This window comes from Neopsephotus bourkii, unplaced genomic scaffold (genome assembly GCF_033783945.1).
Source record: "Neopsephotus bourkii isolate Nb327-2 ecotype Australia unplaced genomic scaffold, CSIRO-AGI_Nbou_v1 NB_1615, whole genome shotgun sequence".
Taxonomy (NCBI): Eukaryota; Metazoa; Chordata; class Aves; order Psittaciformes; family Psittacidae; genus Neopsephotus; species Neopsephotus bourkii.
This window is the reverse complement of record NW_026902090.1, coordinates 7,720,646-7,742,836: the sequence shown is the minus strand read 5'-3', so window position 1 is coordinate 7,742,836 and position 22,191 is coordinate 7,720,646. Positions and strand designations below refer to the sequence as shown.

At 36.3% G+C, this 22,191-nt stretch overlaps 1 protein-coding gene across 1 annotated transcript in view; it reads right to left on the bottom strand.

Annotated features, from left to right (window-relative positions):
• ATRNL1 (attractin like 1) overlaps window positions 1-22,191 on the bottom strand; it is a 507,635-nt gene that overhangs the window by 379,927 nt on the left and 105,517 nt on the right. The window contains exons 14-17 of the mRNA XM_061372770.1: window positions 17,584-17,716; window positions 16,313-16,494; window positions 6,009-6,222; window positions 4,121-4,309 (exon numbers count right to left, since the gene is read on the bottom strand). Of these exons, the coding sequence (XP_061228754.1) occupies window positions 4,121-4,309; window positions 6,009-6,222; window positions 16,313-16,494; window positions 17,584-17,716 (718 nt within the window). The remainder of the gene's footprint in view (window positions 1-4,120; window positions 4,310-6,008; window positions 6,223-16,312; window positions 16,495-17,583; window positions 17,717-22,191) is intronic.

The following is a 22,191-nucleotide window of genomic DNA, read 5'->3' as shown; positions in this document are numbered from 1 at the left end:
TAATTGAACTATATCTTCAGAGTCTCATCTGCTAGGAGTAAATCAGCATTTTAATTTGCATACTAAAAAATCAAGTCTCCCCCTAGATCTTTTTATATTCCACTATGTTTAAATTATTTAATTTCTTATGAAATGGTCTGCCTCATATTTTAAGCCTGTTTAGAATCAAATAAAATGACTATGCCAAAGTTACTGCTATTTCTTATTAACAAAAAATTAACAATTTAGTACCTTCAGGAACACCGCTGGTGTTCTCAAGTTCATTTGAGCTCTTTCTGCTACATCTTTTTAAATTAATGCTGTAATCCTGAATCAAACTAACATCAGAATCGTTAGAACATGGATTACTATGGGTCCCTGTCTCTTGTCACATTATATTTGCAGGCACTTAAAAACATAAATTTTAAAAGCATAACTGAAATTCAGGAAGATTCTACCAGGAAGAACAATAAAGTAGCTTAAAGATACGTGGGGTTTTCTTTGGAGGACACTCAAATGGCTTCTACATGAGTGTAACCTCTTAATGTGGCTCAGCTGCAGCCAGGACACTATATCCAACTAATGATCTCAGCTACCTGGACCACGCAACTCCATAAAGGCAATACCTGAATCCATGTGGTAAAGGGTATACTAAGCAGAACAATTTTGTTTCCAATTAAATCAACTGACAGCAGAATAAAGGCAGCTCCTGAGACTTCAACAATTATTAAAATTGTTTAAAATTTATGAAACTTGTCCCAGAAAAAAATACTCCAGCAGTTTAAAGATATATGCAGATACCAAGAAAACAGGCAGTTAAGAACCTGAATGTGATCTCAAAAGGACTTCAACAGTGCAAAAAGCTGGAGCATGAGCTCTTGTATCATTAGACTTGGAAGAAGGAAATTTTTGAAGTTTCCCAAATATGGAAAAAAAGGAATGGAGGTATCTCAATTGTTCTTGGAACTCAACATCAATCATGTGAAGGATCAGTTTTACACCAGACCTCATCAGATCCAAAGCTGAATGATACAAATTTTCTGGTTTGAATACACTAGAGGATCAACAGGAAAATAAAGACTGACATCCTGCCCTGACTGGCTTGCCCTTTCAGACATGCCCTCTAAATGATCCAAAGAATTCTCATGCTGTTATTTATGAAGCTAGGAGAAAACAGTTCTGAAGTATCAACTGCACCATCTTCACAGAAGATAAAACAGAAGCAAAAGTGAAAACCCTCAGATAATCTCTGTAGTGGCGTTCAGCTGAAACACTGGGGAGAGCAGAGAAGTTACTGTTTATGGAAAAAGAGAATATTCAAGCAGAAATTTCTTTCCTGCTTTGAAATTCTACAGGTGGTCCAAGATTGCTCAACTGCCAGTTATTCAATCAAAAGCCATAACGGATGGAAGGATGTGGGGAAAGAGTGGAATGCAACTTTTTGGCAAGCAGGTATTAAAATGACAAAATGTCACCAATGAAAGAGTGTTCTTCATTTTAACGCCAAGTTGTGAAAATAAATGTGAAGCTCTCAGCTATTATATTTTTTCTTCGAAATCATACATGCTTGTGTGATTTTTTTCATAAGAGTAAAACATCCGAAAATTCATTAGTCAGTCAAAATCAAAATAAAATTAAAACAGTTGATTTTTTAAAGGTAGAGTTACTTCTGTTCTTCAAGTAAGTAGAAACACTACCCCTTCATAAGACAATCCACTTAATACTTCATTACCTCAGCAGCAATAATGTTACATCTATTTACGAAAGTTTTCAAGTCATTCAGAGCGAAACAATGCCTGAACTATCTTGTATTTGGACAATCATTTTCTTGCTTAAATGCAAAATACCTAAAACTTTAAAACTCTGAAAAAAACCCCAAACCTGCTTATGGGCACACAATTGTGGTTTTATGTTTGTTTTCTTTTAAGTTGTTGAATAAAAAATAAGTTTTCATACAAAACTGCCTTTACATAATGATGAACTCGTACAGAGCAAATACTGTTTGCCTCATTGAATATAAACTTTTACAGAGCTGATTAAAGTGACAGTTATATTAAGAACAATTTCTTGTGTTCTGCAAACAAACTCAATTTGCATGATGTGCAAACAAAAACATGATTAAAAGTTCAGGCTGACATAATACATGCTATTTTAAAAAACTAACCATGGTGCATATGCGTTCTGTCAATATTATCTCCAAAGTTTCAATCTACTTATCTTACACCACAACACACACTCCTTATTTTTTAAGCTGCAAAATTGAGTCCTTACAGGAGTGAAAAAAGGGTTTATGGAACTGTTGAGAGAAACCTTTACATAATTATGGTCTTATTATCCTAAATATATGGGACAAGAAATTAACTGCTCCTATTACTTTTTATTCTTACGCCGAACATGGGCCGATGGCTGGGTTTAGAGGACATAAGGACCCAAGGACCATGTTAACCCTACTTTTAGTCCACACCTGGACTCTAGAATCTGTATTAACACCAGAAATTTACTAACTAAGCATAAAAGTTTAGCAGAACAAATCAACATTGTGCCTGTTCATTATATTCTGCAATTACTAGGGATAAAGAAGGAATCTCTTAAGATGATTCTCTTAATAAAGAAAGAATCTATTATTAAGAATAAAGGGACTTGGCCAGTTTTACCTGAAAGAAAAATGTTCCTATGCCTTAGTTTCCTTTAACCCAGATATATGTAGAGGGTTGTTACATATAGCCATTCTCTTTTCCTAAAATAAGATTATATAAATGGTTCCTATTACAGACAAGGCAGGACCTTACTTTACTTAATATTTCCCTGAGGCTTAGGTGAAATCAAGTAACTACCTTTTGTATTTTTTTGCATTTGTATCCAGAATCTATTAAATGGAATCATAACGTTATTGGGACCCTGCAGCAAGTTGCTTCTGCTGTCAACATCATCCATCCTGCCACAATGTATCCAGAAATGTTCCAAAGATGTTGATATCAAAAAAGGGAAAGGAAGTTGGAAGTAACTAGAAAAACACTCACAGAGAAGAGTGACACCAAGAGTTCAACAGTACACTTCAGAATTCCTATAGACTGAGCTTGGGTCCCACTGGACAAGTAGATAAGATCTGAGTCAAATCTTGAAGGATGGTAAAAATACTAAGAACCAGTCTTCTGTAGGAAGGTGACTGAGCAATTGCTCTAAATAAACCATGACTGAGACAAAAACCTAAGGCACCAGGCAGCTTACTCCAGCATCCACATGAATTACGGCACTGATACACATTGGAACTGAATGCTCCTGAACTTAACACGTCCAGTCACTACGGACTTGGAAAGAACTAGCTCCAGCTGAATGGTACACTGAAAGGTACAATGAGTAGGTTTCTTACTCTCCTAGAGAAGCATATTATCAATTTCTGATGAAATATGCTTCCAAAGGGGACACCTAGGAAGTACCTTTACTGCTTGACAAAGTAAGAAACCACTTGTATTTTATCTCAAACAGATGAAACGAGCAACCTTGAATATCAATACAGCCTAACCCAATCTGATAGCACAGGACAAGTTTCCTGCACATCTTTATGGGCCTGTTGGCCTAACAGAATTCCTTCTGTTTCCACAAAGGATAAATCATCTGCAAGGGTTAATAACGAGCATTGGCAAATGAGAATAATCTAAGGAAGACCAAAACCATTTGGTTTACATCTGTGTTACAATATTCTCAAGACTACTACTATCATGACTGTAACATTATTTTCATCTTTGCATGCTAGGAAAATGTACTAATTTGAATCTGACAAAATGAATCAGATTCTTAAAACCACTAAACTTGTCTTGCCTTATTAAATAAATCATAGAATAATAAACCTCTTTATTTTAATAACTTAATGTTGTATAAGTCTATTGAAAACAATAGCACTTTTTGCTGTTTCAGGAGACTAAATGCTTCATCAGAAAAGAACTGCTAGTATTTTATCTGTTATCTAGAAAACACATACAGAGTATTGGCTGCTCACATTAGAAGCTATATAAAGTCATTCATTTGAAATTATTTTTATATTTAGTCAATGCGTTCAATCCTACTCCTCACAGATGCACTTTTGAGTGGCAACAAATACAGCAGTATATTTAACATGATCACTGTTCATTAAGATACTCACGGGAGCATGTGGCAGTTTGCCATTCTAGACACTGTCCATATGGGAAGGAGATTATATAGGCATTTGAGTCAACACATCGCTTCGTACTGCTACACCACATACATTCCATACCATTACTCGTGCAGTTAGAACACGACGTTCGCAAGGAGCATGGCTTTTTGCAGGGTCTGGCATTCTGGTTTGGACTGACTGGAAAAGAATCACATTTATAATTTTGAACAGAGGTTCAACTTCCTTTAATGACATGTTCCATTAGAACAACTCTTGTTAAAGTGAGAGTGGTTGTGTCCTTAAATAGTCATGAAAATTTTCACTCAAAGTTACGTTATAATATATAAATATAATAAAGTTTTATAAAAATTATTAAGTAATACTCAGCACAAGTCACACTATAGCTCTAAGAGTCCATTTGAAACATTTCCCAGCAATTTTATCTATATACTTACATAATTTAATATTCATTGCCTGGTAACACCAGCTTAGCTGTTTACTTGCACATCCATGACATAAAATACATCTCAAACTCCTATAACAAGTACAGTAGAGTTCTGGATCTATCAATCATTCTCATTTTTTCAACAGTGTATAAGCAAAAAAATATTCTACTCAGGACTGATTTATCCCCTAAAAGTTTTCCATACAGCATATATATGAAAGTAACTAGAATCCAATGGGAAAGTAATTAAAGGAATATTGTTCAATGCAGAACAGATTTGTTTTGGAGGGGTTTTCTTTCAGTTGTTAAGGGTTTTTTCAGGTATTTTTTGTTTGTTTTTCTCCATTAGAGATCCCATTCTGACTGAATTAATGGTGTATGTCATCTCAGAAATTCGTAACACACAAAAAGAGCTTCTATACCCTAAAACTCCTGATTTGAGCTTTGATTTAAAATAAAACTGTTATGTGTACAACAAGAGCATAGTAATTCTTAGGCAGGAACACAAGAGTATACATAGCACTATATTTTCCATGCAGAAAAGCCTTGTGAAACATTGTGATCAAACCTTCCTATATATTAACATGGTTTTATATATTATTGATTCATATTCAATACCAGCCAAGTTCTCAAACCAGTCTTCATCTGCAGATATATTAAGAACACTGAAAGTTTACATTTTTAGGAAATATAGATGTCAGTAGCAACAAACATACTATATACACTTTGCAATGACATCACTATTTGGAATTGCTTTGAAGAGAATAAAGAATTGGTAAGATCACTTTTGTTATGCAGGTTAACAACTTGGGCAATTTCACAGCAACGCCATCAGATTGTTAGGCAGTGTTCCCAACACACCAACAATACAACTATTTTCCAGTTTTGCACAAACAATGCACAAAACAAATCTGAAGGGGAAATTTAAAGAACTTCATATGCTCAACCCCACAGCTATGAAGAGAAACAGGACAATCAGGGCATGAAAATGCTAATTTGAACTGTCAAGTGACTATTTGCCATAGTCGTCTTCATACACAAATAAATCTACAAGACAGAAATAAGGATTTTGGTTTGTCAGCCTTTGAGACCACTAAAATGTCGAATAATGTTTTCTTTACGAATCTCACTGAACATAAGACTTGTTGAACACACTTTCATACTACAGTCACTCAACCGCTGTTATCGCTGACTACTACTGACTTAGAGGCAACTTATAAGACTTCTGGTATAATGCAAACTAAGTCATGTAAACTAATTCACAAATAACTATTTCCTGCTTTAGGAATATTAATTGTTTTCTATATTAAAGCTCTAGATTAAAACAATACATACATTTTTTCTGTAATTATTTAATTTAAATTGTCCAAAAATCCCTCTTAACTAAATGAAAACCCAAACAAGCTTGCTAATCATAACAGTAACTGTAACTGAGTATAAGAGATGGCTTACCGACAGGTTTTTCGCACACGAGACCATCTGCCATTGCAGTGCATGGATTTGCTTTCAGCCCTGCCACCTCTGCTCTTTCTAGGTAAGCACAGAAGCCAGAATCATTTGGCTCTCCAGGAAGCCACTGCAGAGTTGTATTGGTAAAAGGAGACATGTCATCCCATCCCCAGTAGGAGATATTGATCTTGCGTAAACCTACCCAAGGTGAAATTTTCTATAAAGCAGAATGAAACAAAAAGAAAGAGATAATTAGTTCAATGACTTCTTGTTCTTGTTGTTGTTAAAACATTTCAAAGAATAGCTCAGCAGCAACAACTTCACATTTTGAGAAAATTCACCATGTTCTTTCCTCATTTTGTCATCTAATCATTGTCCATAGTTCTTAATTGTTCTACCTTGCTGAAATGCACCCCCCAGAACTATAAAAACCACTACCCACCATATGCTTCTACCCAAAATCTCTGTCTATACTGTTCAAAGACAATTCTGATTATATTATTTGACATAGGGTCAGAAAACAGTGCAATTGGTCATAATAAAACTGTTGTGTTTTTTTTTTTTTCCCAGCAGCTGATATACTGTCTACTAATTTCTAGGCCAATGTAGTTCATAAATACACATAACAGCAATTCACTGACACCAAAGTTCAGGGAAAAACAGCATAAATAATCCATCCGCTAAAATCTGTATTGCTGATCAACATCTTCAGGCAATTCAAAGAGAGATGCAAGTAGCACATTCACAACTAGAATGCCGTTCAATGCACATTGAAAACACTTTCATTATTAATTTCTAAGCCATTAAGAAAACTAGCCTAAAAACCATCAAAAGCATCAATTCTTAAAAAATAATTATAATGTGTTAGTAAAATTACATCAAAAATTCAGTTCATTTTTATAATTTCCTCTGTATACAATTACCAAGAGAAAAGGCAGATTTTGAGGAATATAGGCCTTTGCCTGTTTCTGGATGAATCTACATTTCTTGCTCCCATCATTGTAAAAATCCCAAGATACTGAAAGCAAACACTTTTCCTCATGTAATCTCTACGCTATCAGTTTTAACTAACCCCATTTTAACAACGAACAGAGACAGACTACAGCTGTGACATGTATGATAGTGTTAGGTGAATACTAGAGTACAAACAACCCAGCCATCTGCACTGGGCAAAGGACGGATGTTACCAGGAAAGATGTCAATCTGATTGTGAATAAAAGTTCTTGACTGATTTAATTTACATGCCATGGTAGGTAAAACACTATAATGTACCTAAGGGAACTCGATGTATTTCAAGTTCCATGCGGAATTTCACAATTGAACCAAGAGTCACTGCCATCATCTCTCTGAGAGATCTTTCCTCTTCGATCTCACATCTTTCTTCTCCCATTGAGGTGTAATCCACAACTGCAAGATCTTTCAGAGCTCTTTCTTACACCTGATCAGATCATTCCTCTTTTCCCCCTGCCTCACTAGACCAAACTGAAATTTAATTATTACTTTTGCTTCAGAAATAGCAGTGGTAATACATTAAAAACTCTGTAGGTAGGTAATCAGTATTCCTGACATTCCTAAATCGTATTCCCTATGCTCTCTCCTTCTTCTGTCCTATCAGTTGGCAGCATGATCAAACAGAAATTGCTACTGCAACTGAGAGACTTACAGATGCAAGAAAAACTTAAATAAACCAGAAAATTAATAAGTTCCATTCCATAAGCAGTGATGCATTCTGGGAGACCTGGACAGCAACAAGAACATCCAGCAAAAATGCCACTGACTACATTCACATTTTACTTCTGTATTTACTTTACAACTTCATTGCTACCCCAGGTGACGAACTTTCCAGGTGTCTGTGAGAGCACCCGCATCCTGGATAATACACAGAACATGATTCAAGTAGTGAAAGCGGAATTTGGGCATCTCGAAAGTGGTAGATAACACATCTGTTGTCTTATTTGTTATTTAGTTGCCTAGACTGCTGTATATGTACGTGGTCTGCATGCATCAGAAAACCTTAGATATTTATGTGTGGCTCTAGACATCTCTCTATAGAATGCTAAATATGCACACCAGGCACATATAAAATATGCCAGGGGCTCAGGCAGGATAAATTGCTGACAAATACAGACCTAAACCAAGCCTAAAGGCCTACTTTGGGGCTGAGGAATTCTAGCCAAGAGAACCTTCAACATATTGCACTGACAAATAATTCTCAGCATCAGTATACAGAAAGCAGAGATCCTATTCCAGCTATGGTTAGAAGTATGTCAGGCCAATAATAAAAAACTGACAGTGCAGCAGTGACATTTGGAAAGAAACTCTTCTATTTGAGTAGGAGAGTGTCTCGAAACCCCTTTAATGATGACAAAGTCCCGGGTAGGATGAAAGCCAGAGCAGCCTTAGGAGATAAAAGCAGCACCCCTGAAATGAAAGACTGTTGTCAAAAGCAACATACACTGTAGTCATCATCTTCCTTACTATATGCAATATTTGGACAAGTTATGGGTATGTCAAATTCCAGATGTACCATCTTTGGCTCTTTGGTAGTGTAAGACATCAGACCTGAACACTGATTAGCATGCTATCAGATACACACTATCAAAGCTATTGCCTTGCAGCCTCACTTAAGCTGCTCTGGGAGTGCTGTTAGGATGCTCAAAACAAATTATCCAAAACATTTTTAATCATTTGATTAAGATATGGTAAATAGAATCATAGAATCATAATGCCGCAATAACAGATAATAATAATCACAGTAGCTGAGAAGCAGGCCACCAAAATGCTCAAAGGTCTTGCTTAAAGCACATACTAGATTTTGTGGCGTTGATTCCATGATGTGGAAGACTGAAGACTACTGGCAATAGCAGATGGCATGTTGATATCACTAAAGCTTATCAGCAAAAGTTAATGCTACTGCACTGCATGAAAGCCAACAGGAAGAAACAAACAGTGAATAGAGAACTCAGGAAGGTCCAACTGTGACATCTAGAGCCACCAGTGTGCTGTGACTATCCAACTAATTTCTTCACAAAATAGCATAGATCTACTCCTCATCTCTCAAACCGATGAAAGGTTCAATCATAATAGCTGGGAGTCTCAAAGTACTTGAAGCAACTGAGTGACTTCAAAGGTGCCGAATGAGAATGTCAATCCAGTTTCTTCTTCAGGCTTAAAAATAATGAGAGTTGAACACCCTTCACTTGAACTGTACGGTTGTTTCATTTAATGCAAAATGAATGTAGGAAACCGATTCCTTTACTTTGAATATCTTGCCAAAGATACTTCTGAAGAGGATCAGACAGGAAGAAAACCAGCCTGCCTGCTGTACCCAGAACTCACTGATATAAGAGTCTAGTTTCCATGCCTCTTCAAAAATACTGTTATCAAGCCAGGTGGGTGAAAAACAGTACAAATCTACTCTTCATCTCAGGAAAAAAAACAAACCAAACTTGCTGACAAGCCCCAAATATGTCTATTCTTTTCTTCTCAAGAATACCAGCTTCTTTACTGGAAGGTCAGACGATATTTCCTCAATGTGTAAGTGGGAAGAAAGTTACTCCTTACTTATTAAGACTTGTTCTTTCTTTCTCAAGGCCTTGATGAATGTATACTTTCAAGATGTCCAATATCTACAATGGAGAAACCTATCCTATCCTCACTGTATCTGGCAAGCTGTTCAGACTCAAAGTTTAAGAGGAACCTGCAATCGGAATCAGTTCCTTTTCTATTTGAGGAAGAAGGAAAAGCTCCGACACACATGTGAATGGGTACACATGCAAACGTACACACTTGTCAGTAAACAATGACATGGCCATTTAAAATCATTAAGAGCTAAAAGCTGCATTTCATCCATGAAAAGTCACCAAAACAAATGATAACTTTCTGACTAAATACAGATTATAATTCTTTATAGGATTTAGGAATTATTACAATTACATTACAGATTTCTAAGTGAAATGGTAAAGTTCATGAATTTTTGACCTAATTTTTCCTTTGTGTGGTAAGAGGAAAGGATAGGGGGGAAGCAGTGGCTCATTGCAGCAAGTATAAATTCTGATCTACAATCTTTCTACTTTTAGAAAATATAGACAAAATTCAACATGCATAGGCTAGAATTCATTTAACCATCGTTACAGAATACCATCACTCATATTCTGATGGTTCAAATTGTTACAATTTTTGCTAGAATACCATCACCTTATTCTGAAAAAATATGTATTATTTCAAATATTCCAGTGGATTTTTTTTTTTAATGAGGCTATAAGTTATATCTATGAAAACTCATGTCTTACATTAGGTACATCATTTTAAAACAACATCAGCACCAACTAAGCTTATTCAATAGCATTCTAGGTAAATGATCAGTTAAAATTTGGGATGTAGGAAGGAAGATGTTCAGAAACCAAAGTAAGATTTCACAGTGAAACAAAGCAATGCAATACACAGCAGGTGGCCAAAGCTACCTCAGCAAAGCTTTTAATGGGCCTTACTAACGTTGCATTAGAGAATGCAATCAAACATACCTTGAGAACTGTTCCATAGCTTTATCCCATTACACTATTCAAAATTTAGAAGCATTCTCTAGAATATGTTTCTCCTGTTATCTATTTCTTTCCAGGCCACTTTTTAGAACTCGCAGGCCGTTTCAGAAGCTGTATACTTGTGCTTGAAAGGCAGCTGGTCACAGTTTATCTGATTCTATAAAACAATCTTAGAACACTGATAAGAAGTTGTCAAAAACCCTTTTAAGCAAGAATTCAACCTTTACGTTAAGTTAGAAAAGTTTCAGGAATTATTAAATTCTTAGGCAAGTTGCTGGACAGGGCTTTATTTTCATCTGACAGAAAAGCAAAACTGCTATCATAAGATGCATACAAACAGAACATCAGTCTGTGCTCACAGAAGGAGCTACAGTCCTATTTAATTGAACATAAGGCAAGTTTTTAACCACTGCAGGAAACCATTAAATACTGATCACTAATAATTTCAGATATGTGCTCTTCTCTTTTTCTAACCCCCTCAATTTTAATTTTCTTTTAAGTAGTAATTACGCAATTATATTAGAAAGGGAAATTGAATACTACAGAGCTCATACTTCATGTTAAATCTAGGGTTTACTCAGAAAATTTAAGTCAGGCTAAGTTGCTTTGAGATCTACGGTGAATGTGATTATTTATAGTCATGACACATTCTTCAGGCACTACTGCTGCCTCAGCACTACTTTAATGAGGGCTGAATAATTTGCAGAGGAGTGAAGCGAGCAAGCCTACCTTTACTGAATAGCCAATTACTACTAAGGCTCAAAGTTGTCCTCTCTTCCTTAATTATGTAAAATACTAAGGAACCATATATCTTTTAAAAAATTTATCCACATCATTATTTAAATTCCTTTCATTTTGGATCTTAAATTGTCCTGGAAGCGTAAAATACACTTCTGATGTATTTTCTAATATGTGCAACACAATATGTTATTACCAAACTTCAACAAACTCTTTCGAACTCCTTGATTTCTAGGCAAAGTTTTCCCCAAAACTGAACTAAAAAGGTTTAGTTGCAATTAAGTTTGTAATTTAATGTGAGGGTGCTGAGGTGCTGGCACAGGGTGCCCAGAGAAGCTGTGGGTGTCTGAACCCTGAAAGTGTTCAAGGCCAGGCTGGACAGAGCTTGGAGCAACCCGGTCTAGTGGAAGGTGTCCCTGCCCATGGCAGAAGGTTGGAACTGGATGAGCTTTAAGGTCCCTTCCAACCCAACCCAGTCTGTGATTCTATAATAATTCTAGGAACTTTCAAAATACAGTGGCCACTTAATGCTCGTATTTCCATAACACCCACACTTTTGAGAAGTGCTTCCTGTCAGTTTGCCTCTTCTCTGCATCCTTATGCTTAAGAAAACCTGCCTACTAAATCTAAGACCTATACGAAGAGAAAACATCTATTCTACTTAATAGCCCATTGCTCAGTATCTGTTTTTTTAACTACACATTGAGTCTAACTATGCTAGATACCTCCACATTTCATATTTTGCCAATAGTTACCCAGAGAATGACACATAAGCAGTAGAGTCAGCTCCGTGATTTTTAAGCGTCTCAGTTTCTATTAGACAGAAATGATGAAATCTAGATTCAGTGAGAAGTAGGAGTTACACATTAGGTCATAAAGAACATTTTCTCCTACTGTCTTCAAATTTTGCTGTTGTAACATTGATTAAAAAAACACAGAAAATCTATCAAATCAAGAAAATCACAGCTTCCCCAATTTCCATCCAGAGGGATTATAGCTAATATTCCAGTGGGACTTCAGTTTAAAAGGTCTTATCTTCTTTACAGGGGGCAATTTTAGGGCAAAATTCAGGTTCTCAAGCATACAAAGCAAGTTGAGCCCCCCCTTCCGGAAAGTGGGAAGAAAACGTTAAACTAGAGGTGAATTAATGGGCAGCCAATGTCACACCTCTGATGGAGACAAAATGCTGAAGCAATTTATTAGGCTTCCAAAACGACAACAGACAAGTGGGACTGCTGGAAACTGTACTAATGAGACTAATTCAGAAAAAAAGTAGGTGTCAGCTTCGCTAAAACTGCACATTTGATAAAAACCACAAAAACATACAGCCCTCTGAGAATACTTTGATCTAACAAGGAATAATATTGCCATGCAAAGTTCACTAATTAACAACAACCTACACTCCAGTGTAATTTATAAAGGGATGCTTAGGCCCTGAGAACAGTGAGTTAAAGGAAAGTTGCAGTTTATATAATCAAAGGCATTATTTAAACTGTTTCTCATCTTTGTTTATGCTTACTACACCAAAACTAAGTCATCTCAGAATTTACTGCATGTTAACAAGAAAGTTGTTATTTTTAGTTCAATTCCCACAGTTGTGAGCGAACTCCCAAGAGCACTATTGCACTTTCAAATGAATACGCAACATTTGAATATTGCAAGAACAATTAATTAACCTTGTATTGCTGTTTAATCTATAGAAAAACTCAAATCTCCCCTTTCATAATATTTTGCTTACCAGGTCAATAAAACAGCACATAAAAAAAAGCGTCATTTTGCTTTAGTATGGGAATCTGCAGTCCATCCACTCTGTTTCCCTTGACATTCTCTTAAATAATTTGATTTTTTCAATGAAAAACACAAATTAGACTGCTAATTATTGGTGATAGTTTTAGAATGCATCTGCAAACTCAAATGTGTTTTGACTTCATACTACAAAGGTCTTTGTTTTGCCCCTTAAGTACCAAATGAACCTTCTCCTTATCCTTTAGGAGGCAAACTATTAATTTCCAATTTTGCATTGGATTTAAAGAGAAATTACTGATATATGACAAGGTCTGGACAGGGTGTGGAGATAACAGCAGCCTCCTCCATCTGAAACTTTCCCAAGCATCAGTGTTTTGTGTTATTCTAAACATGACAAAGGAATTGTCCTAAGTTTGTCCCAGGACAAGGACTTTGTGTATTAGAAAGAAAAATAATAAAGCACACCCCTAACCAGAATCTATGAAGTTTCACATTATTTATATGAACAATAAAGAATCACTAAGCCCTTCCAGGCTACTGTATTTACTAACACCATTCTAACAGTCTGTACAATACCCAACATTTACCAAAGTTGCTTTTCTGTTCTCAGTATATCAAATAAAGCAGAGATAAAAACAGATCCATATTCTTATTTTCAAATGTTGCTCTGACACATTCAATAATCCTGAAAGCCTTTCACATAGGTGAAGATTTTAAAGCCTTTTATATTAACCACACAAGTCAAACTCCACCATAGATAATACAGATTAAAAGGCACTATGTTCACCTTAAAGTTGCTCTGACTGCATTTGTGAACTCCACATCACCACCGGTTACAACAGCCATCTAAAATGAAATCTCACTCCCTTAAATCATTATGATTGCAGTTTGAGAGGAAAAGGCAGACAAAGGAAAAATCAGAAAGTTCCAGAGAATCTGGATAAGACATTTAGGCTGTCTCACACAGAAAAAAATGGAACTGGAAAGATAGATATGAATTTAAAAAAAAAACAAAACAATCAAAGCCTTATTTCCTTTTCTTAAATGTCACTGAAAACACCAGGATAAGTTCTTTAACCCAAGATAGTCCTTTGAAGAATGTACATTTATCTACAATTGCAAAACTGTACATTGCATATCTCAAATTTGCATCACCACATTGGCTTAGAACATTGTTTAAATAAAGATAAGTGCAGCAGGATGTTACCCTGTTCAAGTTCTAAGCTCTGAAATGTAAGAAAAATCTAGTTTCTAAACTCAAAAAGCTGCTATTTCTCATATACACCTCAAGCCAGCCAGGTAATATCAGTCATATCAATACTCCATCACTCACAGTACCACAGTATGCTAGAGATTGGAAGGGACCTCGAAAGATCATCTAGTCCAATCCCCCTGCCGGAGCAGGAACACCTAGATAAGGTTACACAGGAACGCGTCCAGGCGGGTTTTGAATGTCTCCAGAGAAGGAGACTCCACAACCTCCCTGGGCAGCCTGTTCCAGTGTTCCGTCACCCTCACTGAGAAGAAGTTTCTTCTCAAGTTTAAGTGGAACCTCTTGTGTTCCAGTTTGTACCCATCGCTATTAGATTTGAATGCCTCCTGTGCAGTATTTTAATGGGAATCAGTGAAAAAAGAAAAGAAAAAAAAAATAAAAGCAGCAAAATAAATAACTAGAGAAATCACTGACATTTGTGATTTTGTTATTTTGTTTTCAATTACATTTTCAACATTATCTTGTACCAAGGAGTGGACAATGTGTTTCAAGTCTACTGTAAATACAACATCGGGGAGATCTTCTGACACAGAAGAATTACTTCTCTCTCCTTTATTGGCAAATAATAGAAAATACATGTCTTTCTAGGAAAAAAACCCAAAAACCTCTCTCTGTCCAGATCCTACATTTACAGGGGAAAAAAAAAAAAAACCAAAAAAACACAAAATCACAAATTTAAGAATATAACTTATATTTGCATCTCATTCTTGAAATGGAACACTAAAAAGGGTAATACAGAGTATTTTGATTCACAGTATATGTCCCTAAAATCCTGCATTCAGATTTAGCATAACAAAGGCAATTCTTAACCGCCATTTGGTTCATATGCATCTCAATTCATCTCCAGCATAACAACTTTGCAAATCACATACTAGCTTGATATAAGCTTTAATTACTGTTCACAATTACCTTCCATTTTCCTGTGACTGTAAAATCCTAAGCTACTTAAAAATTAGGGGGGGTTATACAAAGAAATGCTGCATGTTCTACAAACTTAAATACTTCTAAAAATGTCCTTTACTAAGATGAACTGATTTGCTTGTAATAGAACCTTATTCTGCTAAGACATTCCATCTGAGTGTACACTGTTGGGTTTGACACATTTTGAGCATATATGGAGCATTTCTATTTGAGCATATATACCCATACATTTCATATACGGGTACCAATGATGTGGGTAGGCCTTCCAACAATTTAAACAGCAAAAAGCATCTGAATATTGAACTGCTAAAAAACTGAAGCTGACCACCCATGAACAGGTCATTAATCCCCAATTTTCCATCTTCTGTCTCACAATTAAATTAACTTTCCTAAGAAATATTCTGATGGCAGCTTCCTGTATTTGCAAGAGGCATGTGAGAGTTTTCAGTCCTTTTGCTCCCCCACCATTAGAGCAGAAAGCTAATTAGCTCCTGGCTCACTCCAGTGCCACTGTGCAGGGAATTTCTACACGCCTTCATACTAGTACAGCTATTCTGTGACCCTCTGATCCTACATACCAGTTATACAGGGAGCTAGGGTTTTCTGAAGAAGAAAAGTATACATCTTTAGTACCTCCTTGTCTTCAGCTGCTTGCAGCCCAGCTATTCACCATCCCAAACCCAGTCCTGCGAGCAGTTTTACAGATATTTATGTGAAAGTCTAGATTTATTTCTCTGTTACAGTGAAAATTATTATGCTTTTTTTTTTTATTCCTGCTATCACAGTGTATTGAAAAGCACTGGGACTTCCCAGATCAGTGTTCCAAGCCATCCTTGAGTCACATCTTGAAAGTAAACAGTAACCAGTAACAGTTAAATCTGGTATGGAGAAACACTTGGGTACTGCCGTGTCATTAACTTTAAACATGAGACTTCCTTAATATCCTATACACCACTTACAGCACTCTTTAGCACCATGTTACATTTCTTTGAGGGCATAAACTTTATTCTCTTTGGACAAATCTCTAAAATATATTTCTGAAAGAAAATTTAATTCACACAAGCCTCAATTACAGTCACTCAAGTTACCTGAAGTGTATACTTTTGTATTTCATCAAGGACAAATTCCACTTCCTTTGAGGTTGTTAATGAGGCAAGATTCCCACTCAAATTGTAGCAATACAGTTTGGCATTGTCGTAGCTTTCACGACTAGAATTTATGCGGAGGCAGGCATCTCCAACGTGACTCCATCCTTCCCCACACAGATGAGCTAGGGTAAAAAGCATATGATTAAAGATGATTTGAAAAAAACATAATGAAAACCCTAAGGGAGTCTGAATTTTACCTTCCTGAGGTCATAATTCAAAATACATCCCACACTCAATTTCCTTTTTCAAAATCTAAAATCAGCTCTCCTAGAATTAAGTGATCACAACTTTACCCTTGCTTTACTTTATCATCGTATCTTTGCATTTTTATTTGACTAAGCACAAATACAATGAGAATAATAGGAAATTCAAATAACACCTCAGAAAATATTTCCTCTTCAGCCTGACTCAGGTTCAGGTAACTAAAAAAAGTAATTCAGAGCAAGTGTTAAATCCTTACAAAGATTAAACAAATGCAGCTTTAAACTGCATTTTAAATGAAAATGCAGTTTATTCCCAACTATTTATTCTGCAGAATAAATTGATCAAAGTTATTTAATTAATAATCTCTGAAAAAATGCATTCATTAACTTCATCTGGACATAAAGATCAAATGGAAAAGGTTCTGACATCTGACTGCATATATACAGCTATGAATACGAATTACAAAGTAAATATTATTTCAGAACACTAACAGTCACCTTCTGAGAATATATCAGTATTTTAATATTCACTGCTTTCATAGTATTACCAACATTAGACAAGCAAGAAACTAGATCTTAGGCAGTATCTGCACAGACAAATTGAAGTATAATTGAAGTATAATTTAGAAGATAAACCCTCAGCTAGCAAGAGTAACAATGTCTGTGGATATGTGATAGTAAAGGACCCAGTATGGCAATTCAGTTCTGCACTCAGTGATCCCCACAGGCTAGAATTTGTCTCTGGCTTGTGCAGAGATACATGCCATTATGCTTTCACTTATGTTATTATCTCTCCTTACAAGATTAAAGCCAGCACTGATACACAAAGCAGTGATGTAACTACATTTGTGTTCACCTGTACAGGCACAGCCAGACAAGGAGAGTTAGCACAAGTACAACAAATCCAGGACTACTAATTAAACAAACATTCTTTGACAACAATGGAAGAAATTTATCCAGATTTGAAATCAACTACATAAAGCAGCATCGTCACCCCATAGCCCTTACCAGGTAGTGCCTGGCACTCCTGCTGCCGTTGGTCCCACTGGCAGTTCAGGTGCAGTGAGCAACTTTTGCAGCTGGTCAGTTTATTGCAGATCTGTTCATTCCGCACATGACATTTGGTGTAGTTTTTAACCGACTATGAAAATAAAACAGACAAAAAAGCATCCTAAACAGATGTCAAGTTATCAAGAAACCAGAAGGCAAAACTGAAATACACAGCAGGTGAAAATCACTGAAAAAAAAAAAATCACAGCCACCTAAAAGCTTGGGTGAATTTAAGTTTTGTGTAGATCCCCTTATCAGTTGCAGACAGCAGAAACTGCATCTCTAGATGACAAATCACCCTACCTGTCCTACATGAGTAACTTCTGAATGGGTCAAATAGTACTTTAAATATACCATTTTCCTGTGCAAAGCACATGAGGAACTTAAATAACTAAAGTAAATCTCTACTTCTTAGATAGCTAAAACATATGCTATCACTAAATTATTTTGTTTAATGCAGGTTAAAACAAGTAAAATAAACCGAATATAAAAAAAGGCACAAGATACAGATGTAAAACAATTACACATAGAATCATAGAATCATAGAATAGTTAGGCTTGGAAAGGACCTTAAGATCATCGAGTTCCAACCCCCCTGCCATGGGCAGGGACACCTCGCACTAAACCATATTACCCAAGGCCTTGTCCAACCTGGCCTTGAACACTGCCAGGGATGGAGCACTCACAGCCTCCTTGGGCAACATATTCCAGTGCCTCACCACCCTAACAGGAAAGAATTTCCTCCTTATAACCAATCTAAACTTCCCCTCTTTAAGTTTGAACCCATTACCTCTTATCCTATCACTACAGTCCCTAATGAAGAGTCCCACCCAGCATCCCTATAGCCCCATTCAGATACTGGAAGGCTGCTCTGAGGTCTCCACGTAGCCTTCTCTTCTCCAGGCTGAACAGCCCCAACTTTCTCAGCCTGTCTTCATATGGGAGGTGCTCCAGTCCCCTGATCATTCTCGTGGCCCTCCTCTGGACTTGTTCCAACAGATCCATGTCCTTTTTATGTTGAGGACACTAGAACTGCACACAATACTCCAAGTGAGGTCTCACAAGAGCAGAGTAAAGGGGCAAGATCACCTTCTTTGACCTGCTGGTCATGCAGCCCAGGATACATCTTTGACTGAAGGTGGAAAAGTGTGTTCTGCTTCATTTTATTGGGATTAAATGAAACAAAAATAGGAGCTATAGGCCAGTAGGCACAAAACACGAGAAAGATTTGTCAAAAATTTCAATCATGCTTTTTTACAAATTAAGAGCAAACCTCTATTCAACATAGCTTGTACGAAATTTACAGAATCTACAGGAAATCATTTTGTCAAACAGTGACATAAAACCAGGAATAACATCATTCTGTTGGTATACAAGAAAAGCAGTAAACACTGAAAGAATTTTCGCTTGGGTTTTTTGCAGCGTTTGGTGGAGTGTTTTGTTTTGTTACACTAAAACCAGGTCTTCCTTTGCAAATTAGGCATTTTTAATCCAAAACTTTTTCCTTCTGGATAGTACTTTTAATTAAGACACAATATTGATATCTTACTTAATAAACTGCCCCAAATCCTCACCCAGTTCATCAGTTTATCTATAAGGCTGTCTCTACTAACTTAATTTCAAGGTAATAACAAAAAACCCCTCCTAATCCAAGACAGAACCACAGAATAGTTGAGGTTGGAAGGGACCTCTGGAGGTCATCTTGTCCAACCCAAACATTTTTTTTCTCTCTCTAGCAACAAAAGATTAATTCATGCACGGCAGCAAAGACAGACTGCACTTAGACAGGAAATGCATGGTTTACATGACAAGCTTAATTGCTTTCCTTTCTAATTATCTCTTGCAGTATAATAAAGCACATCTAAAGGGAAAATCCTACAGTAAGCTACACAGTTGTTGGTAGTGGAATGTGGACAGTGACAGAACATCAATCTCACACAGGGACAACTTCAGTCCTGCTGAAGAACACTGCTGTTTCGGGATTTGGTTGTTGACTTTATTGGATCAGATATCTAACAGTGAGCTTATTATAAAAGGTACTATTTTTCTGGTCTATAAGAAAGGCTACTGTGAGGGAAAAGGCAACAGAGAAGCAGTTCTAGGAGAAGGAATCTACACCGCAGTGTGAAACAGAGCCAGAGGCCATGCCATAAAGTAACAGAATGTCTACCTAGCCAAATAAATACACAGTAAAGCACACAAAAACTTTGGTACAGGCCCAGATCTAGCTTCACTGTCATGAAGCATATGCACAAAACTGCCCAAGAGATACTTTAATGTGAATTTTAGAGCACAAGTAACCACCATCTGCTCATTTACAATACCTCAACTAATACTTCTAATGCTTCATGATGGCATAGTCAAAAATCCTTAATCCTTCACACTGGTTTTGTAAATTACATATTCATCATTGATATTACATACAGATTACAATTTTCCAACTAAACCAAGATATTTTTCTATTACTTTCTAATCATGAAGCTTGTTGTGTGCTGGCTACTTAATGTTTAAAATAAAATTCAAAGTACTGGTGACTATTCTGTAATAATGTTCTCTGTTGTATTCCCTTATTCCCAGCACTTACTGCCCTTAAATCCAATTTTAACAGTGCTTGCCTGAAAATCTCATCAGTTCAATGTAGAAGTGAATCCAGTAGGTAATTCATATTAACACAATATTAAGGTTATAACTTAAGCTACCAAACCCAATGAAATTCAGAAATATGACAGCCCATCTGTTACTGAAGTTCTATACTGCTGTAGGGTATTTATAATGTTTACACACCAAAGCATGAGTAAATCATGTTATGTATAAAGCTTCCCACTTATGTCTGATTTACCTGGATTTTTTCAGTACTGTTCTTGATGTGGCAGTATACAGACAGGCTTATGAACTGTAGTGATTTTGTGAATAGCCACTGCAGGAGGAATATATTACAGTAGTTTATCTCAGAATTTGGGGAATTGCTATTCCCAAATTTTTGCTACCTCTCCTCTTTCGCCTGGATTTTTTAGGTTAACAGTGTAATCTTGCCTAGTTCCTGGAAAGTATTAATCTAATAGATTTGATATTATTTGTCTGAAGCTACTCCCAAATATGACTATTTGGCAGTCCTTAGTCTTAAATTTAACTTTCCCAATATAAATTTAATTCTATTCATAATTCCTTCCACTACTCTATACATTTCCCTTTAACTATTCTTTTATAGAGTTCCTCAAATGTAGGCACATTGCTATTATTATTCCTAGTATTGGCAATAGTGTAGCAAGTAGGCATTTTAACAAGCTTAATGTGAAGATTCAGAACAAGAGCTGAAATTTTACAAGAAAAGTGGGGTTTTTCCATTTTTTTCCAAGTACTTGTATAGTTTTGAAGAGGAAACATTTTCTCTGAGTCAACATTTTTCAAGTAAAGTTTAGTATCACATTACTGCTGCCTTTCCAGCCTTCAAAATACTTTCCTTAAGTAAAGTGGGAGTAAGTTACTTTATTTGCAATGTTTTAGTGTAGACAGTTACCATTTCTATAAACTGAATGACTACAGGCCAACACTGTAGGCAAAAAGTGGAGCATATTATTACAGCTACCATATCTTCAGTGGTTACTTCAATTTCTACTGCAGAGAAGTAAGACAACAGAAGAGAAGGAAGCCATTTGTTGTTAATTCCTGAAGCGTGCCTTCAGGACTGCTGGTTGGATGTGAAGCTCGGTGTGGAGCCAGGGAATGGGAAAAGCTGTTTTGAGGATATAAGGAATGAGAACCAATTTGGTTTTATAACCAGTGCAAGCACTTCTCTTCATTTCCCAAAGAACAGGGTGGGGGAGGAAACAAAGAAGTGGGGTGAAAAAAAGAAAATGGTAAGAAAAGAGGAAGAAGGTAAAAAACCCTCAAAATTATTTCACATTATGAATACCAAAAAGAAGCCATAATATTGTCCAGTAAGAACCCACATGTGTACATAAATATTGGGACATTTTTCAGCCTGTAAGTCTATCAGTACTTGAGCCAAACACAAATACAAATGGCTGGTACATGTCCAAACCCAGCTCACCCTCTTCTTTCCCAAGCACATTGCTTAAGCAAGGTTTGCAAGCAGGAAGTATTCCAGCACTTTCAGGGCTTCAGTGCTATCACACTTTTTGCATTTGCCTGCAAAACGAGAGAGCTTTAGGGCCGTAATGCAGACTTGAGATATTGCTGGTTTTAAATATGATTATTCTTATTAAAGCTCTTCTTTCTTACAAGGTACAAAAAGATTTTCCTTCATGGGATGACCCAAAGAGCAGACCAAGCCTTTGCTTACTCTTCCATGCTACTACCGCAAGGAAAAAAAGACACATTGTAAAGGTGCAGCTATTTAAAATAAAACTAATCTCTCCCCAAAGCCTTTTATTTATTTATTGCTGGAGACAGGGTGGTAAAAACTAGAAGGCAAATTTATAAAATTAACAGCTTTTCCTGGGAATACTTCCATAATCAAATAGAAATAGAGTCAATTTTTTGAACAACGCAATCAGCAAGGGAGTATCATTCTCACAGTATGAGAGACAAAGCTTTTTATCTGCAG